The sequence below is a fragment of the Lepus europaeus genome, chromosome 1 (assembly GCF_033115175.1).
Source record: "Lepus europaeus isolate LE1 chromosome 1, mLepTim1.pri, whole genome shotgun sequence".
NCBI lineage: Eukaryota > Metazoa > Chordata > Mammalia > Lagomorpha > Leporidae > Lepus > Lepus europaeus.
The window spans coordinates 133158214-133173222 of record NC_084827.1 but is presented as its reverse complement, the minus strand read 5'-3'; the positions used below and the strand labels follow the sequence as shown (position 1 = coordinate 133173222).

General features: G+C 43.9%; 2 protein-coding genes across 3 annotated transcripts; both read right to left on the bottom strand.

Moving 5' to 3' along the window:
- Positions 1-5145: 5145 nt before the first annotated feature.
- ASNSD1 (asparagine synthetase domain containing 1) lies at positions 5146-10130 on the bottom strand. Of its 2 annotated transcripts, none has more exons than XM_062189054.1 (3): positions 8670-10130; positions 8106-8287; positions 5146-5501 (listed from the first exon to the last, which is right to left on the bottom strand). In XM_062189054.1, the coding sequence occupies exons 1-3, from the start codon at positions 10128-10130 to the stop codon at positions 5216-5218; spliced, it is 1929 nt and encodes a 642-aa protein (XP_062045038.1). In that variant the 3' UTR covers positions 5146-5215. The 2 variants fall into 2 exon arrangements, with proteins under 2 accessions (XP_062045038.1, XP_062045047.1); XM_062189063.1 differs by having other exon boundaries at positions 5446-5523.
- Positions 10131-10132: 2 nt separating this feature from the next.
- ASDURF (ASNSD1 upstream open reading frame) lies at positions 10133-14768 on the bottom strand. The gene is made up of 4 exons (XM_062189076.1): positions 14554-14768; positions 13093-13146; positions 11973-12048; positions 10133-10222 (listed from the first exon to the last, which is right to left on the bottom strand). The coding sequence occupies exons 1-4, from the start codon at positions 14641-14643 to the stop codon at positions 10152-10154; spliced, it is 291 nt and encodes a 96-aa protein (XP_062045060.1). The 5' UTR covers positions 14644-14768; the 3' UTR covers positions 10133-10151.
- Between the last annotated feature and the right edge of the window lie 241 nt (positions 14769-15009).

Sequence of the window (15009 nt, the reverse complement as noted above, 5' to 3'; positions counted from 1 at the left end):
CCACACAAAACCCCCAGGAGCTTACAGTCCAGCAGAGGGCCAAACAGGTATATTTAGCTATGTGATACACGTGAGATGTAATGACAGGACATAAAGGGATATTGATCTAGACGAGGGGGTGGGAAAGGCGGTTCTGAGAAAGTGCGTTAAAAATAATGTGAAAGGGACACTGTGTGTGAGGAGGGTGGAGATCCAATCCAGGTCTCCCCCCGTGGGTGGCAGGAATCCAAGTACGTGAGTCTTCACCTGCTCCTCCCAGAGTGTGCAAGAGTAGGAAGCTGGAATCCGGAGCGGAGTTGGGATTTGAACCGAGGTACTCTGGCAAATCCAAGTGGCATTTTTTTTTTTTTTTAAAGATTTATTTATTTGAAAGTCAGAGTTACACAGAGAGAGGACAGGCAGAGAGAGAGAGTCTTACATCTGCTGGTTCACTTCCCATATGGCCGCAACAGCCAGAGCTATGCCGATCCAAAACCAGGAGCTTCTCCCGGGTTTCCCACGTGGGCGCAGGGGCCCAAGGACTTGGGCCATCTTCCACTGCTTTCCCAGGCCACAGCAGAGAGCTGGATCGGAAGTGGAGCAGCCGGGTCTCAAACCAGTGCCCATATGGGATGCCGGTGCTTCAGTCCAGGGCATTAACACACTGCACCACCACGCCAGCACCCTCAAGTGGCATTTTAACCACTAGGACCTGCCCTAGAAAGTGACCTTTTTACACTGAGCTGCGAAGATGAGAAAGGGCTCTCCCCACACGCAAAGAATCAAAGCAGCTTTGCAGGGACAAGGAACGGCAGGTGAGAAGGAATTGAAGAAAGTGGTTATTTCTAGAAGCCAACAGAGATGTGGGCACAAAAGAGGCTGTGTGAGTAGGTGAGGGACAGGTCATGCAGACTCCTGAGTTAAGTGATTTTGAACTTTATCCTAATGGAGTTGAGGGGAATGATATGAGAAGTCAAGGCATAGCCTGTATAATAGATGGAGTAGGGAGGTACTGGCAAAGAAGGGGGTGCAAGGTGACACTCAGACTTCTGTCAGGGCAAGGTTCAGAGTTCCCCTGTGGACATAGCTGACCCTAGGAATTGTCAGGTATGCATTAGGTTATGCCTAAGAATGGCAGATGAGGCAGGAAGTATGCATACACATTGGGTGGGCTTATGGAAACTGAAGTTGGACAGTGGTTGAAATCATCAAGTGAGAGCATCGAGAAAGAATGACTGAGCACCCCAGATGGATACCTGAGAAATTAAACACCTAAAGGTCAGGTAAGAGAGGGTGACGATAAGAGAACAGCTGGGAAGGCAGGAGGGAAACCAAGATTGGCCCCAGAAGCCACAAAAAGTGTTTCAAGAGTAAGGGTGCGGCCAGTGTCATTGCTGCTGCTGCCAGGTCAAAGGATTTGGGAACCGAGACTCCCATGGAATCTGGCAGTGTGGCAGTTCTTGGTGAATGTTTGGGGCAGAATGTGTCACAACAGCCTTGTCATTGTTTTAGCTACTATGGAATTAGTGAATATTAATAGATATGATTGTCATTCTAGGGCAAGGGATGTCAGGCCATCCCAGAAATGTGAATGCTTGCACCTATGAAGTGGAACCCTATATGCAAACTTTTCTACTTAAAAGGGGTTTTTTGTTGTCCCTTTGCTTAAAGATTAACATAAAACTTCATCCCAGAGTTTATAGGATTAAGTAGCAAGAAGGCTGTACGTAATCACGCCCTTTGTGTATTAAGAGCTTGTTTGTGCAGGCACAAACTCACAGTATACCATGGGAACAGATGACCTTGAAATTCCATTGAGGATCGATGGACTAAACTGACACATGCATATAAAGCTCACAGAATAGTGCCTACACTATATGGTAGTATATAAATGACATGTTTTTTGTATTGAACTCTATTGTTAGAGTAATGATAATTATACCCAACTGTAGGCCATGGGGCAAACCACTTAAGTGCATCTACTCCCAATGTAAGTGAAGTCAATTTAGTGGTCAGGACCACATGGACACTTTATTTGCTTTCAGATAAAGAGATAAAAGCTATGCAGGTAATATCTTATGTCTGGCTTGAACATTGCATTTACCAGGAAATAAATCAAAGGTGTATAACAGGTTCTGTGGTTGGTATCTGTGTTAGTCAGCTTTTAGGTACCACAATGAAATACCTGAGGCAGGTTACCTTATAAAGAAGAGTTATTCTTGCTCAGGGTTCTGGAGGTGCAGGATCTAGAAACCTCATATGACAGAGTCCTGAGGTAGTGCACAGCTTCACACATCAAGAGACAGCAGAACATGTGTGTCTGGTATCTCTCCCTCTACAAAACCACAAGGATTCAATCACAGGGCCTTAGCCCACTGACTTCAATCACTTCTCAAAGACCCCACCTCTCTAACACCATAAGAAGTCTCCACCCTCTCAAAACCATTAACATTTGACATTAGGGATTAAAGTCCTGAATAAAGTTTGGGAAGGGAGATCACATCCAAGCCATATTATTACCATAAAATTTCTATGATTTTTTTTTTGACAGGCAGAGTGGACAGTGAGAGACAGACAAGAGAAAGGTCTTCCTTTGCCATTGGTTCACCCTCCAATGGCCGCTGAGGCACCGCGCTGATCCGAAGGCAGGAGCCAGGTGCTTCTCCTGGTCTCCCATGCGGGTGCAGGGCCCAAGCACTTGGGCCATCTTCCACTGCACTCCCGGGCCATAGCAGAGAGCTGGCCTGGAACAGGGCAACCGGGACAGAATGCGGCGCCCCGACCAGGACTAGAACCCGGTGTGCTGGCGCCGCAAGGCGGAGGATTAGCCTGTGGAGCCACGGCGCCAGCCTCTTACTATGATTTAAAAAATCAGAGTGTGGTCAGATTCAGAAAGGATAAGCCTAATTAGTGATAAATCTCAAACAGTGTTATTGGTATGGTGATTAATGGTCCAGTAATGTGGGTGGATGTCAGGACTGAGTGGAAATCTTTTTTTTTTTTTTAAGATTTTTTATTTATTTGACAGAGTTAGACAGCGGGGGGGGAGGGGTGTCTTCCTTCCGCTGGTTCACTCCCCAAATGGCTGCTATGGCCAGCGCTGTGCCAATCTGAAGCCAGGAGCCAGGTGCTTCCTCCCGGTCTCCCATGCGGGTGCAGGGACCAAACACTTGGGCCGTCCTCCACTGCCTTCCTGGGCCACAGCAGAGAGCTGGACGGAAGAGGAGCAGCTGGGACTAGAGCCGGTGCTCATATGGGATGCCAGCACCACAGGTGGAGGATTAACCAAGTGAGCCACGGTGCCGGCCCCAAGGACTGAGTGAAACTAACAGACAAAAAGGTACATGAAAGCCAAGAGGTATAGAGAAGATGGAAGAAAAGACCAGGAAAGCACATTTGAACTTGGCATTGACTATAACTCAACAATCACTACGGGAAGGTTTCATTAGAGTCTGAAGATACTGGAGAGAGGAGTGTAAGCTTCCTGAAAAGCACGATGGGTTGGGGTAGAGAACAAGCAGAGACATAGCCTTCTAATGGGTGAAGACCCTCTTCCTTTTCTTATGGCAGGAAAGAAAAGCATTGGTGTAGCTACAGGGGACTTAGAAGACCGGGTGTTGGGTGTTGCACATAAACACACAAAACTCATGTGACAGCACAGAAAAGGTGCCCACTTGCAAGCCAAAGACAGAAATCTCAGGAGAAACTAACCTGACACCTTGATATTGGATTTCCAGTTTCCAGAACTTTGAGCAATAAATTTCTATTGTTTAAAGAAAAAAAAAATCTGGTGTTGTACAGTTCTTGGCCTGACAACTTTAATCTTTCTGTGAAAAGCTCAGGTCATGAGCTATGAGGTAAAGAGAAAGGCTGGAGATTTGTGGATAGGACAACATAAATAGTCATTAAAGTTCTGAGTGGGAAATGAGCTGCCTAAAAAGATGTAATAAAAGTACTGCTCAGGAGTGTGAACTTCAGGCAAACTGTTTAGCTTCTCAAGACCTTAGTTCTCTCATCTGTCAAACGGGAGCCCTGTCTAAACCATGGTCTCTGATAACACCAGCAAACTGAGTTATTTCTAGATGCAGCTACCATGAAGAGTGTTAGCCTGGGAAAACAAATGTCCTATAACTTAATTAAATTCTAATCATCTACCTGGAGTTACTGTTAACATCACACAAGTTAAAGAGTTCAGTCCCACAAGGCTGCTCTCACTTTAGATGCCAACTGCTGGTTTGTTACCTCTAGTTCTTCTGATCAACCAGCTATAAAAAGGGTTACAGTGGGGGCTGGCACTGTGGCGTAGCAGGTAAAGCTGTCGCTTGCAGTGCCGGCATCCCAAATGAGCGCCAGCATCCCAAATGAGCGCCGGTTCGACTCCCGGCTGCTCCACTTCCGATCTTGGCTGGGGAAAGCAGTGGAAGATGGCCCAAGTCCTTGGGCCCCTGCCCCCATGTGGGAGACCTGGAGGAAGCTCCTGGCTTCGGATCGGCACAGCTCCAGCCACTGCGGTCATCTGGGGAGTGAACCAACAGATGGAAGACTTCTCTCTCTCTGCCTCTCCTTCTCTCTCTGTGTAACTCTTTCAAGTAAATAAATAAATCTTAAAAAAAAAAAAAAGGGTTACAGTGACTCCATCCTCAGATTCAGTAATTTGTTAGAAAAGCTTACAAAACTCAAGGAAACACTGCACTTACATTTACCTGTAAAGTATACAATTCAGGAATAGCCAGATGAACAGATGCACAAGGCAAGGTATTAGTGGGGGTGGGGTTGTGCAGGGAGTGTCCACACCCTCTCTGGGCATGTCATTCTCCCAGTACTTCCAAGTGTGCAGCAAATGGGAAGCTCAGCAAATCTTGTTCCAGAGTTTCTACAGAGATTGATTTGTAGTCCCCCATCCCCCTTCCTAGAGGTCGTGAGTGGGGTGGAAAGTTCAAACCCTCTACTCATTTGGTCTTTCTGATGACCAAACCCATCGTGAGGCTATCTAGGGACCCCACAGTAAGTCACATGATCGGCATAAACCAAGGTGACTCAAAGGGGGCTCCCTAGGAATAATAAAAGACATTGCTACTACCCAGGAAATTTAAGATTTAGGAGCTCTGTGACCTGAAAGGTAAAAACTTACCTAATGAACTTAAAAACCACTATTTTACACAACAATAAAGCAGCTAGATATTTTATTTTTACATAACTGTCATTCAGTAAATACTGTTAACATTCTGAAATCATATTAGGATTCAACTTCCTTTTCAAAAGAAAGGTTTTCTAAGGAAATAATTTGGAGCCTTCCACACTTATCAGATGCCTTTTCATTACTGTTTTCCATTTTTGCAATTCTGGATCCAAACTGCATGGCCCGCTTTGGCAGGAGAGCAGAGGCTGTAAGGCCGAGTTCCACAGCTGCCAGACGTAAAATTAGTTTCTCACCAATTCCTCGGGGTAGAGTCAGGTTTACCTTTTCCCAGATGGGTAGGGAATTTAGAAAGGAGACAACATTTTCATCCAGGAAGGGAAATCTAAAAGAGACAGACAATATCACTACATAAAAATAAAATCAATCTATTAAAGATAACATGACAAAAATTATATTAAAAAAGTGTTTCATACCTATGGCATTTTAAATTTAAGTCTCAAATAAATGAGGTGTATGGTTTTCAGTAATTCCAAATTTGAAAACAAGCATATTAGTTAACCATTTAATCTTCATCTGTGTCTGGTTTTTATCATGTCTAAAGAAACTGAACTTTAGGGATATGAAACCAATACAGAAGGGCTCCATATCTCTGAATTTATAAAACACTAAAATGTTTACATTTAATCATTCCAATGTTGACAAATTGGTATAACTGAACAAAGATTTAAAATCTGTTCCTTTTTGTTTAAATATGTTAACATCTCTTTCCTACCAATTTCTCAAAATGCAAGATAGTTACACTAGTGTTTCCATTTCTTTCTTTCTTTTCTTTTTTTTTTTTTTTTTACTTTTTGACAGGCAGAGTGGACAGTGAGAGAGAGAGACAGAGAGAAAGGTCTTCCTTTGCCATTGGTTCACCCTCCAACGGCCGCCGCGGCTGGCGCACTGCAGCTGGCGCACTGCGGCTGGTGCACCGCGGCTGGTGCACCGCGCTGATCCAAAGGCAGGAGCCAGGTGCTTCTCCTGGTCTCCCATGGGGTGCAGGGCCCAAGCACTTGAGGCCATCCTCCACTGCACTCCCTGGCCACAGCAGAGAGCTGGCCTGGAAGAGTGGCAACCGGGACAGAATCTGGCGCCCCGACCGGGACTAGAACCCGGTGCGCCGGCGCCGCTAGGATTAGCCTGTTGAGCCACGGCGCCGGCCATTTCATTACATTTTATTCTGGCTTGAGTAGAGAGACTGGAAAGGATAAAGATATTTGTTACAGGGATATTTTACATATAAAAAAAGCATTGTAAAAGCAAAATAAATAGATAAATCTGTTACTACATATACCTACATAATAAATTGTTTAGAGCTAACCACTATAATGTAGTTTTTAATACCACAATTCTACACTGGCTTTTTAAAAAATTAAGTTCTTTTTAAAAAAGTTTGTTTATTTTTATTTTAAAGGCAGAGCAACAGAGAGGTGGACGGAGAGTTCTTTCATCTGCTGGTTCATTCCCGAGCTGCTTGGGACAGCTGAGGCTGGGCCAGACTGAAGCCATGAGCCATGAATTCTAGTATGGGTTGTAGGCATCCTAACCTGCTCTACCACAATGTTCCCTCTCTATAAGAGCTGTTTTAAACATTCTTCATGTGCCTTTTTATCTTAGTATAACATAACATCTCATATTTGACCTTTGGAATTAAGGAATTAACTGCTTTTACTAGAGAAAACAGATCCTCTCTCTTAGACCTAGCTAAAATAACAGACTGAATTCCTTTCTAATTCTTTCTCTTTCTTCCTTCCTTCCCTCTATCCCCTCTCTCTCACTCTTCAAACGTAAAGGGGTTTATAGACTTTGAATTGTGGTATTAAGTTATCTGTTTATAATGAAATATCAGATTATGAGAGAATAATGATGTAACAGTCAAAATTTTACAAGTGTCAGGACTGACAACACTGCCAACTGTGTCAATCACGATTTAGTGGGAAATGGAAACGACTGAAGTAGAGACAAGAGACCAAAAGTCAGAGAGAGATAGAGAGACAGAGAGAGAGTGAGTGAGCAGCAATTATGAATCTAATCCCCATGAAGTTTACCTGGATTCCCTGTTCGTGCATTCTTGTACCCTTGTGATAAACTACCACTTAATAAATTAACTGCTTGAACAGATTCTTACTCTTTAACTGAATGTTCTATCTTCCTTTATCCTTAACATTTCAAAACATTTTATTCAACTTGTCTGCTAGCATCAGAAGTATGCTGTAGGCAAAAATAAATCCCTGTGGTGTACACAGAGACAAAGCAGGCTCAACAGCACTGCAAGAGAAAACTTGGGATGAGGCTTATATCCGTATAGGAAAGAAAACAAACATTTAAAGCAAAACAAAACCCTTTAAGAACCTTCTCTTATCTCAGTTGGACTTTTAGTCTTTTTCATAATAGTTTTAAACACAGTCATGTCATCATACTTTTGTTTTTTTAAGATTTTTTATTTACTTGAAAGTCAGAATTACAGAGAAAGAAGAGTTACGCAATTTTCATGGTTCACTCCCCAGATGGCCACAATGACTGGGGCTGGGCCAGGCCAAAGCCAGGAGCCAGGAGCTTTTTCCAAGCCTCAAATGTGGGTAACAGGAGCCCAAGTACTTGGGCCATTCTCCACTGCTGTTCCCAGGCCATTAGCAGGGAGCAGCTGAGACACAAACTAGTGCTCATGTGGGATCCTGGCATTGCTGGCAGAGGCTTCACCTGCTATGCCATAGTGCTCACCCCATCATACTGCCTTTGAACTTCATTGAGAGAAATGTTTTTGGAGAATGAGTTCTGGAAAACCATGGCTCCTGTGGCTCATCCTAGCTTTGCTGTGTTTGTAACATAAAGCCAAAATACTATTGCTGCTTCTGCCACTCATTCAGTTTCCAAAAAGGAACTTCAGTCTCCTTTTTCAGTCTACTATTTTTACAAAAATAACTTAACACATAATTAGAATTACCTTGCTTCTTTTCCATGATCACCAATTACTCTGTCATCACGACCAAGATTTCTAGAAGAAATTCGACCCAGTTCCATCGCTATTTCCTTATTCAGTCCTTCTGGCCCATGTGTCTGGAAGCGAACACGATGACGGGAATAACCTGCAAGTTGCTCATCTGCACCAATTCCAGTGAGAACTACCTACACAAGTTTAAAGAAATCCACATAAGAATACCATCTATTATACTGCAGAAAAAGAGAATAAAAATTATAACCCTACTTTTGGAGAAAAATCACAAGTCATAGACTAGTAAACTATGCCCAGCTTTTAAGAAGTCATTGATGAAGGGTATTCAAAAAGTTCATGGAACATGCACATTATGAAATAACTAGGCATGGATTTAAGTTTCTTTGTGCCAAAATAAGTTTATGTTTTAATTCCACTTTTCCACAAATTTATTTGAAGTACCCACATACGTTGTACTATAACTTAAATGCAGCTAAAATATGCTATACTGCTAAAACCTTTAAGGGTCAAAATTCGGTCTCAGAAATTCTTACAAGCACAACTACCGGGCCATACCTTTGCACTGCTCTGATAGGACTTCACTTCATGCTGAGTCACTAGCCTGCCAGTTCCTCTGGAAGCAAACCAGACTGCACAGCCAATGCTATCATCCAAAACCGTATCCAGGGGCTGAACTAAGTGACATATTTGAGTTCTTCTTAACTGTTGCAGTTCTTCCAGAGAAACATTAATTTCAACAAAATTCCACATTCGAGAAGGGTTAACAGCTTGCAGCTCCTTTAGTCCTGCCTTTCCTGTGACTCTGTCTGGCACACTGTATTTCTCATCAGGACCATCAGCACCACGGGCAGCAGTACCTTCCGAGAACGCCTCAGAAGGCATTTCATGACTTCTCTGTTTACTCGTTCTTTTGTTACGGCTACTTGGAACGGTCTTTTCTTTAGTCATGAAAGCTACATTCAGGAGATCAATTGGTTCACCTAAAGGAATATGACGATCAGCAAGGGTAGCAATAACCATGGAATCGATGCCTCCAGAAAACAGGATCGCAACATTGGCTTTCCTATCACCCGTCTTCAAAACTCCATTTGGTACGGGGTTTTCATCCCTCTGTAAACACAAGACACGTCTCTTGACTGCGACACTAAGGACATCAATGAACTTCTCAACTACTTCTTTCATGTGTCCATCAGTAAGGGAGACCTGAAGGGTCTCTCTTGAGGGTGGGATACTGGAAATGCTACTGCAATGAGTCGCCAATGGAGCCTGCGGCAACGTCATATTTAAAGGAGAAATAGGCGTTCCAAGATGTAGTTTGGCTTCATTTGCCACCACTGATACAAATGTTGGCAAGGCTGCTGAAGCGTGAGCCAGGCTCTTATCACACTCTTCAGTAGCATTCTCCCTAGAAATACATTCCCAAGGATACAACTGCAACCTTACATGTTTGGCCATGGCAGCAGACTGGAGATCAATTCTGAAAATTCCAGATGCTGGAACTTCTTGCCACTGATTTGCCACTCCAGATGTCTGGGGGCCAACTGAAGAGAGGCAGAAACTCTTGTCCAAAGTATTAAAATGCCAAAGCAAACTACGGCGACCAAAAAAATCCCTACCAAACCATAAACTGTGACTAGATGCTTGATAATATATAAAAGACCAAGGACCTTGGACATCTGAGAAGAGGGACATAATATCAGATTCACTCTTACAAGAGGAAAGATAATTAAACATAATTTGAGTATCATTCTCTGTTTCTTCAACCTTTATTCCACTAAAGACTTCTCCATTCCATAGGAACACATTGCCTCTTTCATCTTCCACAGGCTGGGCAGTCAAAACACCTCTCAAGTGAAGGACATGGCCAGAAAACACACACTGGTAGTTCATATCACATTTGAACAACTGTTTACTGCTGTCAGGACCCCGGCGTTTAAGATTATACAGTAAATCTTCTTTCAAATCTTTTCTGCAGTGTTCGACAGAAAAGCTTACAGAACAGCAAATGCCACACATGATGATGTGAAATCAGGTTGGCTATTTCTTGATACTGGTCTTCTCGGAATTTTCTATTTCTTGGTATTCTTTTTTCAATTCATCCAATATATCTGTGAAAGGGGGACCAAAGAAATACTAAGTAAAATAAAAATTCTTGGGGGGAAGTGTTTGTTGTAGCTGTTAAGATGATGCTTGAGGGGTACGCACTGTGATACAACAGGTTCAACTGCTGCTTCGGATACCTTCATCCCGTGCTGGAGGCCATGGGATCAGGTCCAGCCTGTTTCCAATCCAACTTCCTGTTAATGTGCCTGGGAGGCAGCAGGTGGTGGTTCAGTACCTGGGTGCCTGCTACTCAGGCAGGAGACTTGGTTTCTGGGTTCCTGGCTTTGCCTGCCCTAGTCCTGACTATTGTGGGCATTTGGGGAGTAAACTAGTAGATGAAAGATAACTTTCTTTTTTCTAAAGTCAGAGAGAGAGAGAGCAGGGGCAGAGAGAGAGAGAGAGAGGTCTTCCATCTGATGGTTCACTCCCCAATTGGACACAATGGCCGGAGCTGCGCCGATCCAAAGCCAGGAGCTTCTTCCAGGTCCCCTACACAGGTTCAGGGGTCCAAGGACTTTGGCCATCTTCTACTGCTTTCCCAGGCCGTAGCAGAGAGCTGGATGGGAAGTAGAGCAGCTGGGACTCGAATCAACGCCCATATGGGATGTTGGCACCTTAGGCTAGGGTATTAACCCGCTGAGCCACAGTGTTGGCCCCAAAAGATAACTTTCTATCTCTACCCCTCTCTTTGTCACTCTGCCTTTCAAATAAATAAATCTTAAAAAAAAAAAGACCCACTTGGGATGCCTGCCCACAGTGGAGTCCCTGGGTTCAAGTCTCCAATAATGTGGGATGCAGCAGATGATGGGTCAAGTAGCTAGGTCTCTGTCACCCACTTGGGAGACCAGGAGTGGGTTCCCAGCCCTGGCTTGGACCTAGTCCATCCCTGGTTGTGGCAGGCATTTGGGAGATGAACCAGCAGATGGCAGATTTCTCTGTAACTCTGTCCCTTTCATATATATAAAACAATTTTTTTTTTTTAAGAAAAGAATTTTTTACAAAACTACCCTTGGACTTTTACCTAGTAAGTCATAGGGTAAATACAAGATATTTACCAGGATAAAACTATCAAGAGTATATCCACTGTGCTAGCACCAATAGTAACATACAACAGGCCATGAGCAAAGAATGTTTAGCTTTTAGAAAACTAGTTTCTGTTTGCTGAGTGTTTATTTTGGCCCAGGCACTTAGATAAGGACTACTCATACACACTCTTACTTAAATCCCAAAGGACTTTGGAGGCTCAAGGTATTTCCCCCAAAGTCACAATGGTAAAAAGTGGTAGAATGATTTTCAGATCTAAAGTACGTTAGTGATGACTGCTTTCTAACATGTCCTACAGATCTTTTATTTATTTATTTATTTTTACTGTAGCTTCATCATTGGAAGACTAACTAAGAGAAAATGGGATCACTGCATTAGTATTTAGAAATATTTAAACATTCAGATATAGACAGTACAACTGAGGCACAACCATGAGTCAAAAAAGGACTGTTTGTGTCTTCCCATGTAAGACATGGCTGGGGAACTTTTATTCTGCCAAGGGCCATTTGAACATTTATAACTTCATTTGTGGGCCACACAAAACCATCACCTTAAAAATCAGCCTGCTATAGATTTATCGAATTTCGAATTCACTTACAGTTGCCTTGGCAGGACCAGACCAAATGAGTTGGTGGGCCTTATGCAGCCAACGGGCTGGATGTTTCCCCACCCCTCATATAAAATCTGAAAACAAAGAGGAACCCAACTTACTCTTGCTTTCAGAAAGCATCTCTGTGCGATCTGCCAGGAAGAATATATTGCTGTTCTGCTGTTGCCTATATACTCTCTGCAAAACATAATTTAGGCCAAAATCAAGATATGATCTAAAAAGATGTCAAATCTTTGAATCTTACTATTACATACTTGTAAACTTTAGGAATATACTTTAGTAAATACAGATAACAAAGAGACAAATAAAAGTTATCAACCATCCTGCCACCCAGACACTATTACCATTACCAGTGAGGTGAAACTTGTTTTTTTCCCTATGTAAACCATAATACCACTGTTATTTTAATAAAAAAGGCTTCTACTATCATCTGTAGTTTTGCAATGACTATATCAAGAACACTCTTTCTTATCAATATGTATTCCTTTACAATATCATCGTATGACATACTACAGTTTATTTGCTCAATCCTCAAATGTTAGACATTTAAGGTATTACTGTCCCTCAAGTATTATAGATCAGTGTTGTGACGGACATCTTTGTAGCTGACAACAATATCACAAATGTCTAATCTGTCAGTTATAACCTTTAGGCGCTTGAAAGAGCTCAAAGTCATTTATTCCTGAACATTAAAATGTAATTTTAATGTTATGTAATTTTAATGTAGTTTAATGTATAACTACACATGAAGCAATAAAGATGGCTTGCTTATGAATATATAGACAGAAATTGCATTTAAAAATAATGCTAAGCACTGAGAAGATTTCCGGGGGGTGAGAGAAGTAATTTTTTGTTCAACATTTACTTTAAGGAATAGTTTCTTCTCAATAAACTTAAAGTTCATTTATTTCAAAAATAAACACTAAATTCAAGCATAAAATAGTTACATTAGTGGTACAGCTTGAAGATACCAAAATCCAATCTGCGTCATTAGCTTTAAAGGTCGTGTAAGTGGCATATGAAAAGGAAGAGACATCTTCAGTTTTATGAGATCTATGTATGTACAGTTTAATATAAACGTAGACACTGGGCTTTTGCAATTTAAAGAGATGCCGAAAACGTGTCAACTTTTATATAAACCTTCCATACAACTTTTATGATTTTATATAACATAAATAGAACCAAGCTTCCCACATACTATCCAGAATTTCTATAACTCACCCTGTTTTTCTTCAGGTTAGAAAGTTCATCCACAACAACTTTTTGTTCTTTAATCTATTGAAATAAAGAGAAACTCTTAAAACAGAATTTTAACTCTTAAAAACATGCTCAATTAGATGACAGCTTTAAAATTAGACAGATGGCGTAAGAAGGTATCATGTGTTGACTGTTCAAATGCGCAGTCTGAGAAGATTCTTTCCAGACTATGTGTGTGCACAGGTGGAGGGGGAAATGGGCATTAGACATCTAAATGTCACGCAACCCACGGAGCCCTGCCAGTGGGTTTGATGCAGGTAACTGGCCTTCATGCCTGTGGCCACGGTTACTGAACAAGGCCTACACAGACGATATGCACCAGAAGTAATGCCGGTCTCACACGATTTATGTACTAAATGGTGCGGCTAGACATTCCTTATAATCAAGTAGTTCTAAATCCCCCTGTCTTTGCATCAGTCTTCTTTGCACAGTGCTGGCTTCACTTTTCAATTGCAGGAGAGAACTCAAGTAAGCGCAAACTTCCTAGTAACTGGCTATTTTATGAACACGATCCATTACCTAACATCACCAGCGCCTCTAAAAGCAAATGTAGGATCTTTATGCCACACCACACACTTGAAGGATCTGCCATAGGTCGGCAGCAGTCACAGTGGGCCGTATTTTGCAAATTCACCCCCTGCCCCATGAGTGTGCACCTTGTTGTCTCCCGGGCTGACACAGCTGCAGAAGGGACTGGATAAGGCTGACTTCCAAGGTTGAAACTATACCCTCCCCCTCCTTGAGACTTAACACTTGTACCACAGTGCTTTCTTGTGCAGTTTAGGGATGTCAGGTCTGCATTTCACTTCCCACCAAAGAAGGAAGCCGTGACGCAGAGAGAACAGAGAGGCCCGTCCAAGACACCACCACTAGCTTGGGGCAGAACCAGTGAAGAATGCAGGACACTAAACTCCCTCCTCCACACGTTTAAAGGTTGCACCTGTTTCCGGCAGTTCAGGTCAGTATCACAGTGGCTCCCCTCCCCCTCTTTCTCCGCAGAGGAGTGACAATCAGGTGTGCGAGGTTTAGGGCGGCTACAGCGGGGAACAGAGAAGGCAGCAGGTGGGCGAGGAAGCCCTTTGCGGGGTCCCGGGGCAGCCGATGAGGGCGGCTCGTTCGGGGACGTAAGAGCGTGCGTCCGCGGGACGAAAGTCACACTCGTACCCGAAGTGGGTTTCAGGTGCAGACCGACGTCAAGGATGAGCCCATGCCGCTGGCAGGGGTAACGGAAGGGGTGAGCAACAGATCTGGGAGGGCCGCGGAAACTCAGCCCACAAGACGCTTAGCGCGACTACTTCCAGGGAAGGGGAAGCGCCAACTGCTACCAACAGCAGAGCAGCGCAAAGCCGAGGCCGGCCCTCTCTGGGTTGCCCAGGGCGCCGGGTCCTCAGCCCCGGAGGCCTGCTCGCTGCGTCCCACGCCCACCTTGTTGCAAAGATCCTCCTTGTGCGGGGTCGGGCCGCCGGCGGGGACCGGCACAGCGCTGTCCTCCGGGTGCACGCCCCGGCCGGGCATCTCCAACCAGCTGCAGACACGCAGAATTCACCTGTGGCTCCCCCGAGTCCCAACACCGCCCGCCCAGCCACAGCGCCGGCAGCGTGAGCCGCCTCACTGCGCTCTCACGAACCTCCTCCGCGCGCTCACTCGAACGCCTGCGCAGTCCGGGCCTGACGCCCCCGCCCCCTCGCCATGAGCAGTTCTGCGCATGCGCACGGATGCCTAGAGCGCCAGTGTGTCGAGCCCGGTTGCGAAATCTAAGCAATTCATACGACGACCCCCAGCGGATCGGAGGTAGAAACACTTATGTGGGCTCTTAGACTACAAGTTACATGCGCCCCTTATTGGTGCAAATAAAGAACAGACGCGCAGTAGAAACACCAA